Source organism: Hylaeus volcanicus, chromosome 7 (genome assembly GCF_026283585.1).
Source record: "Hylaeus volcanicus isolate JK05 chromosome 7, UHH_iyHylVolc1.0_haploid, whole genome shotgun sequence".
Lineage (NCBI taxonomy): Eukaryota > Metazoa > Arthropoda > Insecta > Hymenoptera > Colletidae > Hylaeus > Hylaeus volcanicus.
The window spans coordinates 2,422,745-2,445,473 of NC_071982.1; the positions used below are offsets into that span (position 1 = coordinate 2,422,745).

Below are 22,729 nucleotides of genomic sequence, written 5' to 3' on the forward strand. Positions count from 1 at the left end.
AGTCGAACTCTCATAAATCGAAAACTTCTATAATTTAACTTCTATGACTCATGAGTTAACCCTTCATAAGTTAAACGTTCATAAATCCAAATCTCCTATGACTTGACTTCTACATCCTGCAACATCTTCCCCATCTAATATCCAATATCCTACAAAAATCTAAAGACATCCAGTACTATTCAGACCTCTCGGTACACCTGAAAGAATTAATTCACCCCAGCCAAAGAAGAAGCTCCGCGTCCCCACGCGGTTTTGCAACCCCCGTAACCCGACAGGTTCCACACCGGAGATATTAGCGAACCGGTAGCCAAGCAAATACGTGCATTTGTCCGGCGAACTCGTACGACACGGTCGGACACAGAAGCGGCCTGGAACATGCGCAACAGAAGAAACCGACACGATGTACCCCCTATGGAGTAGCGCTGACTCGATGCTTCTACACGCGAAAAATTTGCAACCGAGACAATGGCGCTCAGGGTTTCAGCTTCAGTCTACACGAAACACGACCGGCACGAGTTGTATTCCGGCGCCGATCGCGAGGGGGAGGAAACCGCCATGCGAGATTAAAATATAACCGGTTGCTCAAATATGTATGGGACCACGATGAAATTTATGCCATCGACTGCACGCGTATGCACACATTTCGGCCGGCCAATAAGTTCTCCAACGACTCCAACGGCTTCCGAAAAAGTACAGGTTTTAGCATCGGTTTTTTTTTTTATTCTTTATTTGTTCGTAATAAATAAAGAAATTCAAAAATTGTACACCAACGATCTCATAACATTTGTAAACGTGAAAGTTATCGAACGTCAAACGTATTCTCGAACTTCTCGACAACCTTGCATGCTTAACAATCGAAATGCATCCATATCGTGCGAGCGAGAGCTCTCGCGGATGAAGTGGATGCCGAATGCTATGCAGAGAGAGATTGCACGAACTCGCCGACAAGAAACGGGGCCCCGATGACAGACAAAGCGACCAGCTGTTGCGCTCCTAAGAGGAAAATGAAAGCGCCGTTCGGACGGAAGTAGTTTTTCTCAATTGCGAAAGCGAGAGTCCCTTTCAAGTATGATAACGTAAAAGTCGAGTGAACGCTGCTGTATTTTAGCTTCGTATTGTTGGTCGAGTGCCCTCGGGGTCGATTCCAGATACCGAAGAGGGTGGTCGTAGGTCTGTCCCGGGTAATGTTATGGGAAGTGTCTTGAGAACTTTACGAGCTACAACGAAATCGTGTCTTTTAGAACCTTTCGCTTCCGATATATTTATACTTGAAATAATTTTAATGTTATAACTTAGTTTCTACTAGATAGTCTTGGAAATATTCAAATATTTATTTTTGAATGGTATACTTTTTTGATCACTCATTGGAAGATTATTGTATCGAAATTAAATCTTAGTGAACATGGAAATATTCATTTTCGAATGGTATACTTTGGTGATCGCTAATTGTAAGATTATTTTATCGAAATCAAGGAAATATTCCTTTTTGAATGAAATACTTTGGTGAACACTAATTGTAAGATCATTTTATCGAAATCAAACCTGAATAAACCATAAATATTCATTTTCGAATGGTATACTTTGGTGATCACTAATTGTAAGATTATTTTATCGAAATCAAGGAAATATTCCTTTTTGAATGAAATACTTTGGTGATCACTGATTGTAAGATTATTTTATCGAAATTAAATAAAAGAATGTTCTAGAAGGAGAGAAGAAAAAATTCCAATACCTGAAAATTCAGAATTTTTAAATCTGATTGAATACTCACGAATTATTAAAAAATTGAATGCAGCATCATTCCGAATGCAGAATGCAAATGTTTTCAACGACGAATCAATTTTTTTTAGGAAATATACCACAGCCTAATAAAAATTTCTATAACGTAAATTTATAACAATGTCTTTCGAAAACTTCAATTTTGTTCCAATATAGAATTAAATATTTGCAAAAAATAACACATTCCTTCCCTCATCTTCTATCCGAATCTCGACAATCGCTGCCCATCGAACATTTCTCGTGCTCGAGCAATAATTTTGCAACCGTTGGGAGTTTATTCGCGACCATCGGCGCTCCTCGAGCACTACTTTCCGCCGATCTATCCCGACAGATAAATCTCTATCGAACTGGATCTCGAACGATGTCGCGAACCTGGAATTCCGTTGGAGCATTAAGATTTCACGAGAGGACCTCCCTAGAGTTATTTTCGGTCCGATAAACGCGAGGGTACGCGTTCAGCGAACGAGGATCGATGCCCAGCCGAGTCGTATAGATCGATATCGGCCGGATATCAATCGATCTTGACTAGATCCTCTGTAGATCGAGGGATAACGCGCGGAACCAGGTACAACAGAGGTAGATACCGTGAGCGGCGGTTTAACGTGAAGATCGATGGTCGATTGCATACTCAATGGCGTCGAGGAGGCTCCTAAATCACGGACCTCGAGATTTAGTGCAAGCGGGGATTCCCCTAGTAATTCAATCTGTTTAGAGACAGCCGATCGTTTCGAACTGAAAAATATTGAAAACGGACTGCGTTTTGAGCTAAGTAGGAACTAGATTTGCCTAAATATCGACGTCTGGCTAGCTAGTCCACCTAAATAAAATTTAAGGAAAAAATTGCATAATAATGCACTATTTATGCGCTCTTCGAATCCGTAAGAAAACAATTTTGTGCTCGCTCCGTTTAATGCAAAAAAATTTATTTAAATAGGAGGGCTGAATCGACTGAGTAGGATTGAAACAACTACTTGGATACTGTATGGTATTGAAATATTCCAAGTACCAATATGGTACTGTTGGAAACAAGTATTATACTATAAAATATTATTATGCGTTATTATACGTTAAGATAATTTTCAAGTAATGAAGTGAAATAACTTGTTACCTATTATGTTTAGGGCTAATAATGCAGCGCGCTCTCAGCCGATAGCCAGCCAATCGCAGCTCGAGCCTATGCTCTCGCACCTAAGCGCGCGCTACTCGGACACTGTGATTGGTCCGTGGTTTCTCGTTAATAATTCAAAAACGAAGCACCATTCGACATTTTGGCAAAGGGAATTCTTGTTCAGAATCGCCTCAGCTACCTATTTCCGGTTCTTACACTAATTCCGGGACACCCTGTATTTTTGTTCTTGATTCAGTAAAGCATCTTTAAGACCAGTAGTTTAATCGATCGCGGTAGAAATAGAAATATAAACAAAGAAAGTAAACATTAACAACTTTGAATTCAACGGTTGCTCAGCCAGTAAAATAGCCAAAGGAATACCAAATAACGACAAAGAATGACAATATCATTCCTCGAACTCTACGAACACGACCTGAAACTTTCGCGAATCCTGCCAAAAAGGAGGCACATCTTAATCGGAGAGTTAAACGCCCCATTAAAATTCGCCGGCGCTCCCCAGCTGCGCCGGGGCGTGACAACGGCCGACTTCGAAAAGGAAGGATGAAGACAAGAGGCGGGGAGGCGAGGGTGAAACGGGGCGCGAGCAAGAATCGAATTTGCCTAAAATCATCGCGGCGGAGCCGTTCCAGGGACTGGTGGACCGTGGGTAAAAGCCACGGATTGAGCGTTTCGGCTGCGGGGGTGGGGTATTAACATTGAATGCACCGACGAAGTTAGAACCGGCCACGGACCATAGCATGCATTAAACATCTGCCATATAGCCGGACAATTCTGAATTATACATCCGTGGCAAGATAGCCGGCTGAGTGGCCGCGGAATTGTCTCACTATTTCTTTGCTGGCAATCGAAGCTGTCCCGCTGCGCGATAACGCTGCTCCCCGCGCGGATTGAGCTTCGTGTGCAGGCACTCCGAGCTTCTTGCTCGCGGCGAGATCGAATCGAAGCCCCCGGGTCACGCGGTTCATGGAAACGCGTGTCTTGTAATCCTTAAAATTCGTCCTTCGATGTCGCAGACGTGCTATGAGAGATCGTGTGCGCCAGGGTGGTTTCTTATTTTAATTTTCTTGTTTTTATTTAAGTTTCTTATTTTAATGATTTCTAAATACCTTGAAAATATATAAGAAAATATTCCTGTAAAATTTGCGCTCTCAATTTTAACAATAACATGTGCTCCAAATCTTCGAAAAGTTTAAATGGAAAATACAAGGATTTTTGTATTTACAGTATATTCATAGGAAGCTTAGTTTCGAAAATAAAAATTGAAAAGTGGGAAGGTCGTTGCATAAATTGAATTTCAGAAAAAAATTCATGACTCAAAGAAATGTTTGTATTTGTTACATCGATTTAAAAAAAATATCAACTTATAGAGAATGATGAGATGGAACTTTTTTGTATTTACAATTTATTCATAGGACGCATAGTTTCGAAAATAAAAATTGGAAAGTTAGAAGTTCGTTGCAGAAATTGAATTTTAAGGAAAAATGTCTTCTAAGTTCTGAATTTTTATCTCTGAAACTAAACGTTGTATGAATAAACTGTAAATATAAAAAAGTTTCATTTTCCCATCCTCTATAAGGTGATATTTTTTTTAAGTTCAATTGTTCGACCGTTGTTTTCTTTTTCTTAAAGGCAATAGCAAGAGGATCAGACCATTACGAGATCTCATGAAAAATGTCTTTTATATTTTCAATTTTTATCTCTGAAACTAAACGTCCTGTGAATAAACTGTAAATACAAAAAAGTTCCGTCTTATCATTCCCTGTAAGCTGACATTTTTTTGTAATTTACACCCCTACGTCTCACAATTTCCAGCAAAAATTATCCCGCGATCGAAGGGTTAATAACTCAAAAGCTTCCATACTTCAAGCCTTTCCAAATCCATTTCCCTTCGCAAAGCCACCTTCACCAAAAAATTAACTCATCCCAGACTCACCCCATCGCCGACCAGGTCAATCCGTTCGCCCCGAAACGAATTCTTCATACGTTTCACGTAAAAGGCGCGTCCCTTTTCCCCGGGCTCCGTTGGAAATAAACCACTAACATACCAATTTCGAATTTGTACCTATTGCACCCTGATACTTATCGCGGAGGGAACCCGACGAAGAAGGTATCACGGTGGATCGTGCAGGTGGAACAAACGTCCCACGGCGTTCAGGGTGCGCGCGGTTCGAGATTCATCTCGGTGGAATCGAGTAAAAAGTGTGGCCGACGCCTACGGTACCCGGGGCCCCATCGGTCCTCAGGATCTGCCGACGGCCAGAAAATCGAGCTTTCGACAAGACAATCGTATACGAGAGGCCGCCGATTGCCTCTATACCTCGCATGCACCACGAATACGAATGTCTGCTCGGAAGGTGCGTAAGGTAGGAATTCACATTCCTGGCCATATTCGGCTCTCTCTCTCGCCGACCCCTCGTGTCGCCTCTTAACTCTTTCGGAATACGGCAAACCGCCGGGACACGTGGGGTTACCGTATTTATATTCCCCGTACGTAAACACAGTTAGACTGCGCAAACGAAAGCTCGTATTTGGCTTCACTCGTTGACTTCAATAGTTTCGTGTCTGAATTTTAATCCCGGGCCCCCTCGGCTTCGAGGCGACGCGGCGTGCGCGCAGGGAACTCTTTGTTGCCCCGGTGATCTGTGGAGTCGGCGCGCGTCGTTTTCGAACCGCGTTCTGATGCACCTGGGGATCTCGGTTTGTTCGGGTTGCATTGTAGAGGAAACATGGATTGTTTGTTTGTTTGTTTGTTTTTTCTTTATTTTATTTTGGGTACGTAATCTGTTTTATATTTATTATTGCACCTATTCGTCCGGACTTGTTTGTTCCAATAAGGGCAAAATTTGGATTGTCTTAAGGTACTGTACGTTATTTTCTTTTCCCGGATATGAAATTTGTAAGTTTGAGAGTTAGGTGAATCTTGCGATAGATATAATCGAATTTTCTAGAAGATTATTGGAAATGGGGTATAATGAAAGAGTAACATGCTAAGTAAATTAAAGAATAAAATACTAAGTTTATTCATTAAAAATTTTGATTTTATTAGTAAAATAAAATCCGAGTTTTTGCGAATGGGCCTCAGGGGATCCAAAAAGAATTTGAAAAGCCAAAAAACGAATATTTTAAGATTCGAATAATTTAATATTGGATTCGCACTGACATCGATGCAAGAAATTCAGGAAAATAATTAAAAAATTCTAGGAAAATTATTTCTCAAGTTATTGTCAAAAGACCGCTTTTGGTACTAACAATATTTGGAAACTACCCCAGGAAAATTTTTTAAAGGCAAAATAATATCATATTCGGATTCAGCACCCAAGAGAACCTATAGATACCGAGTTTCGTGATTATTGGATAACATTTTTTTATTCCCTATAATAACCCTGGGGAAATTGACCAAAAAGTGATCCAAGATCCTAATTTCGACCAAAAAATTTTTATTTCTAAATCTCGCCCAAAATATGGATTTCAAAGTTTTTGGGATCGAGAAACACGATTCTGAAGTCGGTTTCTCGATAAAAAAATGTTATCACGTGGTTTACTTATAAATCTCTCTTCTTCCTTGGGTTTGGGGACTTTGAAGGACCTCCAACATTTTTGGGACACCCTGTATATTATACAAATTTGAATTTGTCTTTTTATCTGATACATGTTTACAATAATGAAAATAACCCATTCCACTTTTAAAAAACGCCGGCGACCTTAAAATTTCCCCGAAAAAATGACCTTGAATAAAAAATGGTACCACCATTACATATGCTCCTTTAAACAATATAACTTTGTCCTATAGATTTTTTCATAGTCCCATAAATAACGAAGATATTCGAGTATTCTCATTCAAATGTTCCAACCTGTATACAAATATTTAATACTTTCATCGCCACATCGATTTTCACTAAGCAATTTAAAAATTAATTCCGAAGATCATGTTTTAAACAAAAACAAGTCTAGATAAGATTCGTGAATTTTGATCAGGTTGTAAAACTAAATACCGACTGAAATGTTAGATTACACAGTTTTCAATTGTATAAGAATTAAATTTTAGTTGCATAATTATTTGCACGAGTATGCCTAGTACTGAAAGCATTAAAGAGAAATGAGTGTGTCAATGCTTTCTCTACCTAGTGTATATTTTTGTACGTGTAATATAATTTTCCCTACATTTGTCGCGAGTGGAATATTTAGGACTCCGGTAGCTTTACTTCTACGGTCCACTTACCTTGGACATGGCAGCGCCCAATCCAGCTTGACACCACCCCTGCCTGTGGTATCCCCAGTACCCTGAAACGGAAACACGCAATTATATACCATATCGTCCTTCGCTGTTCGAAACAGAGACTTCATATCTCGGCCGTTTCGTTTGAACGGACCCTTGCCCACGAATGTAACTGGGTACCTCCGATAATTGAGACCGTTCTCCGAACGGGGCCCTAATCTTCGTAACATTTGAACTTGTAAGTTCGTTGTGCGAATAAAAACTGATTGGTGCGACATCGGTCTGACCTTTGTCAATTAGAGTATTTCAATCTCAGCGAGTGCCATGTGAAAATTTTAATGAATTTTATCATTTGAGAACTATAGGATGGTATCCTCTGAGTTCAATTTTTTTTTTTATACTGTATGTTAAAGGAAAATGCATATATAATATATTATACTGTGTTACGATTAAAGTATTTGTGTGTAGAATCTATTTTATAAATTAATTATTTGATGGATTATCTTTTTTATGCTTTGATGTAAAATTAGAAAGAACAAATATAATATACGATATATTATATTGTGTTCTACTGAATTATCTGTATCTTGAGTCTATTTCATAAATTGATTATTTGATGAATTATTTTCTTCACACTTTAATGTAAAATTAAAGAAAACAAATTTAATATACAATATATTGTATTATATTATACTGAATTATTTGTATGTTGAGTCTATTTCATAAATTAATTATTTGATGAATTATTTTCTTCATACCCTGACGTAAAATAAGAGAAAACAAGTACATCTGAACCTTTCGAGAATATATATTTTTGTACTAAATAAAATATTAATAATGCATTATATTAAATTGCATTATGCCATATTGTTTGTGTTAAAAATGTCTGATACGCCATAAATGTATGAAATCCGCAGTAAAATCCCAATAATCACATAGCACTGAGTTGAAATAATATTTTCACCCTTAAATACCCTAAGTTTCAAATTTGATATCTGACTTTTAAATCGAACCATTGCATAATGCTCTTTTGAACAAAACTTAAAACTAAACGCCAGGTGTCAAAATTGTTTAAATAATAAATACATTGATATTTTTTAAAATTTAATTTGAAAAATCAGGCTTCTACGGGTTACACAACAAATTAAACGAAAACCCTTTGATCTCAGTCGAGTAATAATTCTATCGTTTGAAGGAAAAATTGAATTTCCATTAGAAAACCAGCATTCTGACAAGAAAGCCCGAAACATTTCGCGCCAATATATTTGTGAACCGCTTTGCATCGTGACACCCGAGGTCAAGTGTCGAGTTATCGACTAGGAAGTCGAGTAGGCATCGCTTCAAAGGCCCATCGCCACGCACTCGCTAGCCAGTACGAGGAATACGCGTATGCATCATTAATCCCGGATCGATCTTCCTGCCGTGACGCCTTCGCGATTCGTTTACCCCGCTCGGCTCGCGGGATCCAAGGAACGATCCATCAGTTTCTCGTTCGAGTCCCTGGTGTCGTTTCCAGGAAATTTTATCTCGTGGTTCGTAGCCCTAACAGAATCGAATTTGATTACGACAGAATTAAACTTATAAAGCCATTTGATAAGGGGAAATCAATTATTTGTCCGAAATCAGTATTTATTTATTCTAACCTCATCAGGGATCACTTTTGTTTAAAAGTGCACTTTGAAGAATTAATTAGTCTATTTTTGAAAAAGAACATATGAAAAACCATAGAAAATGGTCCCCGTATGTGTATCTCGGAGTTGCAATTTCTGCATTCTCATCGTGAGCCACGATGCGCAGCGATGGGCGTAAAAGAACTTCCGTACGGTTCGAGACTACACTATAAAGTTGCTGGCACGTGAAACGAAACTAAAACCTCTTTCTCTCGGCAAGGTCTTTTACTTCCTGCGTCGCGTCGCGTCCGTTTGGAACCCCTTTCAGACGCGATAATTGTGTTTGACGTTTCTGGAAATAGACCATCCGATGTAATTGGCCTCCCATTTCTTGCCTTAATTGGCTAATAAATTTTAGACCCCTACAAAAAGTGCTGTAAAACACGTTTATTTCTCGAGAACAACAATATGTCATTCGATCTGAAACTCTCTGTGTATGTTTGACCAGGTTTGACCAGGTTTGACCAGGTTTGACCAGGTTTGACCAGGTTTGACCACGTTTGACAATCGAAACAAGCCCTATACCCGAGGACCACTCAGGATTTTATCCTTCATCGCTCATCTTTCTCCTCGTCTAAAAATACATTTATTCCTCGAGAACAACAATATGTCATTCGATCTGAAACTCTCTGTGTATGTTCGACCAGGTTTGACCACGTTTGACAATCGAAACAAGCCCTGTACCCGTGGACCACTCAGGATTTGATCCTTCATCACTCATCCTTCTTGTCTAAAAAAAATAGCTGTTTATTTGCGTGTTAAAATCTCAACGAACTGTTCGGCCAACCTAATATTTTAAATTGTATTACTTTAGTTTTTTAACGTGACTTCCAACTGCTGTTCACCATAGCCGGACGCCATAATGTCCAGATATGTTTAATAATTGCTGTACGTATAAAAAACTTATTTTCTGGACCTATCTGGAAATGTCTGTCCTAGTACAAACTGTAACATCATTAGTCTCAGGAAAAATAAATTTCCTGAGATACATCTTCTGCGCCTGTTTTCTTCATTTTCTCATCTCACGGCGTCCGAGGCAGCTGCCATTCTTTGCTGAAATAATCACATCACGGGCCCCGAGGCGGCGAAGAAACGGTGATATTTCTACGATTGCAAAAGGGCATTCTTGCAGACGGAGACTGGGAGACGGAAAGAGCGAATTACCAGAAGAACGTCTATAATAACCCCCGCCTTTTTCTCGATGACACGTAATTGCCGCTGGAGCACGTGAAATAGGATCAGTCGCGGATAAAACGGTCTGTCAAACTCGTAAGCGTCGCGCGCGCCACGGACGCGACGTTTAAACTGGTTTAACGGGTGGAAAAAGTGAAAATTATAGGAAATCGGCCGGCTACGAGGGAGCGATAAAAATCGTAATCGTAGGAAGCGGACACGGCTACGAGACGTGGAAACCGTGGATAACCGTGGAAAATTCGCCCGGAGGCGAGCGAAGTATTTCTCCGAAAGCTACAAAGGTAATGGTACTATTACACTTTGATCGTGGGTACCGTTTTACGGATCGATCGTTGATCTATCTTAATTTTTAAGGAACATAATATATTACATCGAGGATAAAATTTGTGCTGATAGTCAATGATGGTGACGAAACTATCTACTCTATAATCTTCCTAGTTTTGCTTTTGAAGATTATGATCATGGTATCGTCCTATGGAAAACTATGTAAATTCCTATAATTGTTGTGGAATATAATATATTTCATCAGGGATGAAATTCATGGTTGCAACCACTGATGGTGACGAGATCACTTATTCTACAATTTTCATAATTTTGTTTTTGAATATCGTGATCATAGTATCGTCCCAAGAAAAACAATGTAAATTCCTTTTATTTTTATGGCATATGTTGTATTCCATCGTAAATAAAATTCATGCTTTCATTCATTGATGGTAACAATATCACTTATTCTACAATTTTCTTTCTTTGGTTTTTGAAGATTGTGATCATGATATATCTTAAGGAAAACCAAATAAATTCCTCTTTTCCAATATATGTGCCTACCTACTCAACGCAAAAAAAATATCTTAATGCGAACAAAGGTGGCTATCTATAATAATCTACACCTGGTATACCAGATGATCGAAACGTTACCAGCTTAAGGAGACCATTTATTATATCGATGGACGCCCCAATGTCCAAATAAAAACGAATCTATCTATAATAATGTCACATACCAGGTGATCGAAACGTAACCAGCCTAATAAACCAAAACGAAATTACATATTTTCTGCTATGAACGCACGATGAAATAGTTTACGCATCACATCGATCATTTCCATTTGCAACCTTGCAAATAAATTCTCTTCCACGAAGAGGAAACGAATTGTACTTCCACTAGCGAGGAAGACCGATCTACACGAATGTGATCTCAGCCGGAAAGATTAATCTCAGCCCGACACTTGGCGTTAGCGTCAATAAGCTATGCTCACTCGTCAAAGCTGCGCCAACGTAATCGCGACGAGTTGCTGCCATTAACCGGCAATCGGGCATTATCAATCTACAGAAGCAACAAAACCCTTCTCGCTGTTCCATGCTGGATTCTACATTTCACTCGCTCAAGGTTACGTTCGCGACGATGTAATTATTGGCATTCATTAACCGCGGTTTATGAATTATGCACGCGACTTTGTGTGCAACAAGCTCTGTCGGAACTACTGCGTTCTATATGGAATCTCTTGTCGAAACCTTCAATTTCTCCATTTTTTAAATAAGGATATTCGATTGCGCGTATTATTCTGGCTGAAACCATTATTATTGATGCAAATACCTGTTATCGATATAGTTTTTGGCAATCGTCACTTCGAATAGTGAAAGAATATTCTAATTATTGTTATTTTAAATGCATTACTTTAGTATTTATTAGAAGTCCATTTCTTTCTGTCATCACAATATGTGACGATATAGTATTTTATTTTATTTATTTTTTATTTATTATTTTATTTTTCTTCATAATCATTTGAAGATTTCGCTTTTGTATTTATATTTTAAATTTATGATGTTAGTATTTATAATTTTACAGACTATTTCTTTCTGCCATCAAAATATGTGACAACACATTATTTCATTTTATTTAAAGTATATTTTCTATAAGTTAACATATTTTTTCTATTGTTCTCTACGATCACTTCTAAACACTGTATCACAAGCGAATGAAACCAATGATCATAGACTTGTATCACACCCACAGCTTTCGCGAAACGTCGCTACACCATGATCGAAGCTGCATCAAGAGCTCTGACCTTTACAAATCCCACAATAGAAACACCGTGTCGGCATTCGTGAAAGCAATTGCTAACGAGCTGTATCATCGTCGTTGTTTCGTGAGAAATTCGATAGAAAATTACCGATCTTGAAAGCGAGTCGATAGAAAAGTCCCGAGTCAGCTTTTTTGTGGACAGCAATTAAAAGGCTTTGTGGAAACTAATGCCCGAAGAATAGGTCGGATTCTTGCCGAAGACATAGAAGTTTCTGATTGAACTGTGCCTCGACATTCGATTGCGATAGGGTAGGCGAGGAAAATTGAACGAGTGCCTAGAAACCGCGATAGTTGGAGGTCTATTCGTCGTTGATAGCTAGGGAGAACAAAGAGCGATTTGTCAAATGAATTATCACCTGTGACTAAAGGTGGCTCTTGTATAATTCTAGGAAATGATTCAGAGAATATTTGAATGCTGATGGTTTCCCAAGGCGTGCGTTTAAACCATCGTCGTAGTGACGAAAAACCATGACTGGCTTGGTGCTCTGTTAAAGCAATTACTGGAGAATCATATATAGGGTGACCAAATCGACAGTTACACGTGTTAAAAGTATATATATTTATTTAGTTTATTTAATGTGCATTTTCTATATGCCGATCTATTCTTTAAAAAATTTCAAACACGTCCAATAGTTTCCTAAAACGAACTCCCTAAAAATTCACCCAACTCATAGAAGTCCAAATTAAACAAACCTCTCAATAGATCAACTCTGCCCCGCAAAATCGATCACTCTGTTCGAAAACAAAGCAATTTCGTTTCGTACTAAGGGCTCCGGACTGACACGAAATTCGATGGATAAGGTCGCCGAGTCGATTCAATCGGGAGAGCTCGTAGACGCGGCGCGTAACTGCGCGCACGCCAGTAAGAAAACGATGCGTGTATGGGAGAATATCCGGTGGGATCCCCGTACCAGGACCGTGGCCATGCCTTCTCCTACATGGCCACGTACGTACATACGTTATGAGCGCCGACGAAGGGGCCCTGACGGCCGATCGGTCACTTTAGACGAGCTGCCAGTCACGCAATTACATCAATAGGTCGTCGACGACGATCCAGCCGTGTCGAGCAAGGAAAAAAGGATGCATGAAGCGCGCCATCGATCGGCGCCGCCGTTTCTTCGCGTGCATGCGAATGCGAACGTAGGATCGCTAATGGTGGCCTTTAATTTCGCGACGCGACGGGACTTCGAGCGAAAACCTCGAGCTTTCAGGTACGAAGAAGCATAGAGAATGACCGTCGAGTGAATTCTTCGACGTTAGACAGAGAGGGTTTAAAAAGGGAAACCACATTTGCAGGCCAAATATTAAGTGTCTCTTGGGATACTTCTTGGGAAAGAAGAATTTATGTAAGGTTCTTTCAACTTTTAGAATATATTAGGTATATATTATTATCACATTGGATAGGACATGACGTGACTTTATATAAAATAAATATAAAGAGGGTTCCAAATGGGGCATTTTCGAATTGTGGTTTTTAATGAAACACAAATGGCAAATACAATCAAAATGAGAGTCGTTTAAGTGTTCACGACAACTACCCTAACTCATTTATATTTTATTTGAAAAAAAATCATATCTTTAAGCTCTTTTTGAAGAACCCTTTCTAATAATATAATGTACACAGTGCATCTTTCCTACAATTGCAGCAATCACAGAATTAAATAACAATGCATCACGAGCAAAGAATAAGTAAATAATTCGTTAATTAACTTTTTCTACTCTAGAAGATACATTTTAATCTCAACCTTGTACCTCTTATAACTCACGCAAAAGTCTTTTATTCCCACAGAATTTCTACCGAATATTATCCAAAATGAAGTGTCCCAGCTGAAGTGTCCCCTGTTAGCTGTGACTATGATAAAAATGACGTTCAAACGGGGTTAAGCCGCGTTCCCAAGGTTCACGGACTTCGTCATGTTTGCGAGAAAGCTGGCGAGGGAGCTCTAATGTGCGAAGCGACAAAGGACAGGTTCGATTGGGTGATATCGTCTCTGGTTCATCTATTTATAATCCTTCGTGTCTCGATGCTTTGCGAGGGTGCTATTCTCGTCAGTAAGAGAGTGCTGTGCACTCGAACTTGGACCAATGACAAGTGCCAGGGAAATGTTTCCATACAAGAAGCGCTGGCCCAACTTTCGGAAACAGTGTTTTCAAGCTACCGTTCGAGATCAATCACATCCTCATTTCAATGTCTTTCGTGGCACGAAGAATTTTTGCGAAGGTTGCATTTACTCTACAAAATCATTGGGTTGCGATTTTTAATTAGATTAAAATGTTTATTTTCAATTCGTGAAATCGTAGGGCAGAACTTGATAATTCTTGAAGTATATGAAATGTTTAAGGTTCCTATGTATTCTCGAATTCTTAAAGTTGACGAAAGTCTTACATACTTTTACACTTGTTGGAAGTCCTGATAATTCTTCATATTTTTATATATTTTTACGGCTTTTACATTTATTAATAGTCTTGAAAATTATTTATGAGCTTGAGAGAAATAGAAAAATCTGCTGGAAAATTGTGATTCACTGCAGTAATTTAAAAACGTGACTAGAAAAACATGACTGAAACTAGAACTTTTTAGTTCTATTCAGTTTTAAGTTACCACTCTTCTTGTATGTATATATTTAAAACAGAATTCAAATTATAATATTATAATATTTGTATAATTTGTATGTATAACAAATACTATTTGTGTATAATATTTGTATATATATATATATTTGTACTATTCTTAACGCCATCTTTACTATGTTCGGTTCTGACAATACATTAAATACTTATGTGTATAAGCAAATTTGAATTCTGGTTTCATATTTACAAGAATTGACCGTCTCCATCAAAATCAAGGTAACGCTTGTGAATTTTAAAATCAAAATGAGTAGGAAGTGAATAGCAGCCTAACCTGACCCGAGCTTAGTCAGTGAAGGTATGTTATTATTTATAATAAACATTTTTCTCGATAATTTCAAGTAAAAGTATCGATTCGATTTTTATGAAGGGAATTAGAACGGTACGATGAACGTATTGGCGCCGTACGTGGGATTCTTAATCGAGTTACGCGGAATGAATGGAGCTACTGTAATTCCGATTGCACATAAGCGTGTGAGTGTATCGACGAGCGATTAAGTATTCCCTATCGAGCCTATTTTTAATTTCAATGAAAACATCGAAGGTCGTTTTAAACCTTCCGTTTCCAACAATCTACTGTAGGAATCTTTTGATTTTACAAATAACAAATAAATCGAGCCCTCATTTATAATATTGCACGCGTCTCAAACACTCAAACACTCTCAGCACTCGAACAAAATCGCGCAACATCCGTACATTCACGACGCTGCTCGCAAAAAGGCTCTTAATAAACAATTTAAAGTCTACTTAGACGTCTGTGTGAAGTTGGCAACTCACTTTGTGGATAATAAATAATTTAGAGTACCTCATTTTTAATAATTCTGTTCTGATCAATTATATGTACTAATAGTTCCATCAATTAGAACTTCTAATATAATTCATTTAGTTTGTTTGAAGAAATGTATAGAAAATGTGCTTTCTTTTTGGCTCTCAAAACCCATACAACCCCTTAACGGGCCCCATCCACGATACGATCTGTTGTACAACACGTCGTACGATACGTTGTACGACCAACCGCTTTGACGGACCCTTCGACCGTATGAATGGGATTCCATTGTCTGTGATGGGCTTCCGTACGACACGATCCGTTGTACAACCCGTTGTACAACGTGTTGTACAACAAATCGTTCACGACGGTGAAAATGAAGCATTTTCTTACGATTTTGTTTTGTCTTTTATAGGATACTTGGTAATAACAAATAATCGTTTTCAATGCAAAATTGACCATGTAAAGCCGCGTATATGAGTCTCATTCAATCTAATTATACATATAGCCAACAAGAAAATCGTTATTTTTTTTTAAAGCAAAAATTGAAAATCTCATCAAAATCCATTTAACCCTTTACTTATTAGCTTCCACGAGATCTGCCAGCTTCGCACAGATTACTCACGTTGCTATAAAAATGAAGTGCACCTACTCTACACAGAAAATCATGAGAAATTGAGACAAGGTAACGCTGGAATGCACACCCGACTTTAAGACGGCTTCGAAGGTGGAAGAAAAATCATGTTTGACAGGAAACGGAAGATTAAATCCCGATTCGCGTTACGAGGGTAAGAATGACGTCGGTGCGAGACAAATTACTTAAACGTAGCAAAGTATATTTTTCTCGAGCAATTCCGAGCGCTCGGCGAGCGCTGTTGTCGCAATAAAATCGCAATAAAAACGGATGGCTCTTATTGCACGGAGGAATTCGCGATCTTGTCTCCCGCATTCCTCTCCCTAATACTTACCGAGACAAAGTGTCCGTGATTTTTACTGGCCAACCGTGAATAATACTGGTCGACGCCTAACGAGAGATTCGTTTTAATGAATCCGCGGCAAGAAGAGATAGCGCAGCAGCACGATGCCGGCAGATCGGTAGCGCGATCGTAATTCAAGTAGGATCAAGTGCTAATTGGCCTCGTTAGAACGGTGCTGAGTTAGTGGCACGAGGCGATGGCGCCTTCTAATTACGATTCTCTCTCTTTTTTTTTTCCAGTAAGAAGACCCACCGGCTTGCTTCGACGAGTGGGCGACTTTCATCGAGGAATGCGGTTACTGCAATTCTTTGTCACTTTCACCCGACGTTGTTGTTGCTCCATGCTCCTCTTCTGGTGCCGCGTTTATTGTTTCAATGCTATGATATCTGTACGTCCGATACGCTTGGAGATAGATCGAACGTCCACGGAACGGCTTCGAATTAGATTCGTGACAGAAAGTTCGCGGAAGATTGAAATTTCATAACATTTTTCAAATTCTCGAATGGTAATTTTGAAATTTCATAAATGACTTGGAATTTCTTGAACCTTGCAGTTTAAAATTCATGAAGATTCTTAAAGTACTTGAAATGTTTAAGATTTCTATGGATTTTCAAATTCTTGCAGTTGATGAAAACCTTACAAATTTTTACATTTGTTGGAACTCTTAATAATTCTTCGTATTTTTTAATATTTTTACGGCTTTTACACTTATTAATAGTCTTGAAAATTATTTATATTTCTAAACATTCTTAGCGGCTTTGATATTTTTAACATTAACATGTTTGTTAAAATTCTTGAAAGCAATGAAATGTCGAACATTTCAAAGGTCCTGAATATTTTTAAAATTAATGAGGAATTAATATAATTCTTGAAGATTGTTGAAAATCTTGAAGACTTTTAAGATTCCTAAGATTCTTAAATTTATGTTAAATAACTATGGACTATAAAACGCGCTTTTTTCTTCGAAAAATTGTCTCCAAAATTCAGGTGCGTCTTATACTCGAAATTCGTATAAAAATGTCCAGTGTTTGATTTAAAATTCCCGCCACTTGGAATGAAAGTGTCGAATTCAGTAACGAATAATAAATCCATTACATTTCTCTTGTATTTAATTAAGGTTATTAATAATAAACAAATATTCGACTAAACGTTTATAAATAAAAAATGCTGAATATGAAAGTTTATACAATATTTATATTCAACATTTTGTAATTCGAATTTTTTTTTTCTCGAACGTGAGTAGATAGAGGCGATTATTCGATTCCTCGTTTGTCGCGCAGTGTTAGCGAAGCATCGACGAGTCGACCAGTGGTCCGTAAAGTGTTAAGTGCGTTACAAGGAGAAGAAAAACGATACGCTGTTAGGCACTACTAAATAGAGCTTTTAGAACGACGATGGAGGTCTTTGACTAGTATGGACGACATTTATGATTCACACTCCGTCCATTACCTTCGGTGTGTTAAGACCGCGATTACGTGAACGAAACCAGAACGAGTCTCATCCAGCCTTCTTAAAACCGCGATTCCGTAGAAATCAGGCTGTTATTACGGTGTACAGTTTCCAGTACTTCCTTTTAAACGGTCAGCGTATTTGTCTAAATTTGGTATCGAACGCGGAACGTTTCTTCTTGCGCCCAACCAGGAAATAGAACGTTTCCCATTTCAGATAGTGTATTTTGAAATCGATTTCGAAAACTCCAGACGCGAATTCAATTAACACATAGTATTTTACCTATTGTTTCGTTGTGCTGTAAATATTTATGGTTCCCATATTTTGTTTCGAAGATTATCGTTTCTTCTGTGACGTGGGACACAGATTCCTGCGTCACAGCTTAAATAATTTTTAAATATTATTATTATATATATTTTACTTGCCTATCGGCAAGGTCAGGTCTTTGTCACAGCAGTCCCGTACGGGCCCTGGCTCGTATGTGAATTTCTCTTTCGTATTTAATAGGATGGACGGTTAGGATGCGAGCGGATTCAACGGTGAATTTAAATTAAATATTGAAAGCTATTTTACTATTGAAATATCATTGTCTGATGTGTATTTTAATAACCAATGATTAGACCTTGAAATTTACATATTTATAATAGATCACACTCTTTCATTCTTTCAGTTAACTCATATAAAATTGAACATAAACTGTATAGAAGAATACAATGAAAATATATATATATATTTATTCGTTTCTGGGATATCAACTAGGGTTACCCCGGAATGAATTATATCATTTATTAATATCACAGATTTGAACAACAGTGATTTCATATGATAAAGAAATACAATAAAAATTGTCGGAATAATATTATATGAAAGATCAATGGAAATACCACCCGAGAACATCAATTAGGGATTCCCCGGAAATGAAATATCATTTATTGATATTCCGAGTGGTCACAACAAAATAAATTTATAATCATTTATACAAAAATATTGATTGGAAGAAAATCAACTCACCACTAAATATCTTTACGATACAAATCGAGAAAAACGCTGGTCTCGATGTTCTGAGTTGTTCTGGTCGCCCTGTGGTTGAAGGAAAAACACACACACACACACATTTTACGGTTATAATTAACGCTAAATTATATTTACAACAAAAAAGATTTAATATCAAAGTATTTAAATAAATTAAATTAATAAAAGAAATTGAATAAAACGAGTTGTTTTACGAGGAACTAGAGTCTTTGCCTACCACTCACTTTGTATAATACTACTAAGTACTCGGTATACAACTATGCTCAAATTTAGCTCGCTCGGACTAATATCGCGCTTCGTACGGCTGTACGATGAGAAGTGAAAATTAAATAAATGAATGAAGTATAAAACTGTTTAACGAACGACCCGAGTTTTGCCTACCGCTTACTTCGTATTAAAATACTACCGGGTAACGCACTCTAACTCTTAAATGGTTCGCTCGGACTACTCTCGCGCTCACCGCGACTGTACGAGAAGAAGTGAGAAGTGAGTGCCTTGCTCGACCACGTAAACTCGATGGAACGTTCTAGAAGCTTTGGAGACAAAGGATCTTAGAACCACGTGATCGTCGCCAGTTTATAGAAAAAGTTTTCAAAATTTCGCGACTCGGTACACACGCAAGAATTTGGTGTTTACAAGTTGTACCGCGTCTCGCTCCTCGCGCCCACCAAACCGCTCGATTCGTCCTAGCGACAACATGCGCGGACGAATCACGCTGCTATTCGAGTTACGGCTTCGGTATTCGGAGCGTACATGGAGAAGAAATAGCAAAATAAAGGTTTAACCTACATGCGCGATATTTACATGTCCTTCTACCAATGTTATTTGTAACCGTGATATTTGAACGCGATGGTAATATTCGGTGTGCTCATCTTCCCAACAATCATACATGTATACGCCACTGTTATATTTCATGATTTAACGCCTTTTATTCGTGATAAGCAACGCATTTAACGTATTTACAATACTAAACCTATTATCAATTAACATATTTACAACTTTATACAGGGTGCGGCACTGCCAGCAGGGTGAAAATGGCGTGACGACGTTGATTTTAAGGAAGGAATGTGTAACTTTATTCAAAAATGAATTTAATGAACTACCGTCAAAGGCTAGGTTTGTGTTCGATTAGAACGAATTCGGGATGGTAAACCATCTCGAACACATTCCTGCCGACGAAATCAAGAAAAATAAAATGAAAAATATCGGCACGTAACACTTCTTTGTAATTCTCTTATCATATTAATCAATATAAAGAATTCTCTTTAATTCGGTATTCTATAGACTATCCTTCATTTAAGAGCACCCTTACCATCCCTTTTTGGCAATGATGCATTCATTTGCTCATTTTATCAATATCGATTGAACGCTGCTTTAAAATACGAACGAAATAAAAATTAAAAACTGTATTTGTAAAACTGTATGTGTGTACCCATATTTGAAAATGATCGCTATGACAACTGTCGAGTAGAAACAATTTTACTCGACGATTTTGCAGCCTTTCATTCTCGTCCCGCACTGAATGCAAATCCAATTAGCGGTGTACTTACATAATGTTACGTATTTAGTAACACGTTGTAATCGGTGGATTTAAGAATGGAATGCGTTTAAATGCGTTGCTGCAGAAAAAACGTGGTAATGGCTTATTTATGGTAATATAGGTGTTGCCAACTGTTATTCGCGAGTAACGGAAATGTTCACGTGAGCAAATCCACAGAAATAAAAGTTACGTAGGCACAGATGTTTCTGGGTTTCTTTAGCAAACATGAAAGACAAACAGAGCGATGAAACACCGAATATCATACATGCAAATAGATCGCAAGTATTTTCGTTCTAATGCTCGCAAGAGATCATATCGAACCGACACGCGTCGATTTTAATGAAACTTATCTGGTAAGATAGTTCTCAAAAAAATATTTCACAGGTATTACTTTGTATCTGCTATCGATCGCGTTAAAGGGGTGATAACAGCCTACAGAGTTAAAGGTGCAGAATATATTTTAGGAAATATCTCCGAAATTAAAGCAGGTAATTGGAAGCTTTCTTTTCTTAGTCGTAGGTCTTTAAATAGGGAATTTTTCTGCATAAGACAATTTTAATAAACATCATTTGTTTAAATAACATATTGAAAATTTATTGCTTTTGTTTTTTATTAAATGTTAATCTAATTTTTGCAACTTTGTGTATAGAAACTATGGACAAAAATGAAGAATAAGGGTTTTTTTTTTAATTCTTTGTTTTTTTTTCGGGGTGATTCGAAACAACTTCTTCCTTAGTGAAAATATTGTCCGAAGCTTCGTTAAGGAGGTATTAATAGAAAACCCTGACCAATCAGAGCGGACAACATTTTCGCTAGAGAAAAAATTGTTTCAAATCACCCCCCAAACCACCCCCTTCAAGGACCTCCAACATTTTTGGACATCGTATATGTAATTTGAAACCACCTCTTTAAAACACACAAATTACTTTAAAAATTTCTTAAAATAAATAGTTCTCGTTGCACATTATTTTGAGGATCATTCCTTTGTTACTTAAAATAGCTGTTATTTCAAATGAATCGATATTAATTTTATTTCCAAATAACTCTATTGAAAATAACGGTCCGAAGTAAATTACTTCAAACATCTATTTTTTATTTTCACTTCAATTAAAATATGTCCGGGTCTGGTACAGATTACTAGATGAACAAAGATTAGAGTTCGAATTATAAAATAGAATTATGTTCGTACTGTACGAGTAAAAGCTTCTTCGAATCACTGTCCGAATAAATCGCTGTCACGGTGGTTTTATTCGGCGTCTAAAATTAGAATAACTTGCGTTCATTTCTGTTGAAAGGTCTGTCGTATAAACCGTGCCCTCGTGAATAATTCAAAATGTACGGTGAATCAGTCAATTAAAGGTTCGAGTCAATTAAAAATCGAACATTCTGCCGTACGATTTACGATGTCGAAGGCCACGAGCGAGTATGGAGCGCGGCTGCTAGTGCACGGTTGCCAAACGGAGCATGTATCTGCTTTTCGAAGAAAATTATACCTATGACATTGTAGACGCCGACAAATGGTTGCCAGTTACGAGAAGACAGATAAGCGCCTGTGAAACGTACACGGCAATTCGCTCCATAAAAGGCAACAATGAGCAACGCGATACCAAAGAGCAATGAAGCGAGGTTGCAACAGAGATGAGCAAAATTCTTATCTAGATAAAAAATGACGGAGGTAAATAATATTTTATCCGTTATTTGTCGAATATAAATTACCGTTTGAATTGTACAATTCAGTGAATAGTAAAAGATGAACAGTTCTGAAATAGATTCATTGATCTAGAAATAATATAAAAATGCTTGTTTATGAGACTGTCTAATGTTGGTTTACATTCAAATAGAATTCTGCTTATGCTTTGGAATATTCAAATCAACTTTCATATGTTCTGATCTATATTTTTATTTTCGGCAAGTACCTGTATTCAAAAATAAAATGTCATGAAATAATGATGGATACAGTATACAATAAAGAAAATTGTATATATAAATAGATTATAATATAAAGAATATAGAAATACTAAATTATAATCTTATATACCTGTATGAAATATTAGTATATTGTTCATATCATAGTTAATTTGTATGTATAATGCACTTTATGTATTTCATGAGGATGCAATACAAAATTCAAAAAATCATAGATACAAATAAATTGTAAATATATTGTTCATGTCATAGTTAATTTATAATATAAATATAATATAAATTATAATAAATTATAATATAAATTAACTATGACATGAACAATATATTTACAATTTATTTGTAT

General features: G+C 37.4%; 1 protein-coding gene across 2 annotated transcripts in view; it reads right to left on the reverse strand.

The window, feature by feature from the left end:
• LOC128879544 (integrin alpha-PS2) overlaps positions 1-22,729 on the reverse strand; it is a 131,674-nt gene that overhangs the window by 29,476 nt on the left and 79,469 nt on the right. For both annotated transcript variants that reach the window (XM_054128793.1, XM_054128792.1), the window contains exon 5: positions 7,128-7,189. In XM_054128793.1, the coding sequence (XP_053984768.1) occupies positions 7,128-7,189 (62 nt within the window). The remainder of the gene's footprint in view (positions 1-7,127; positions 7,190-22,729) is intronic.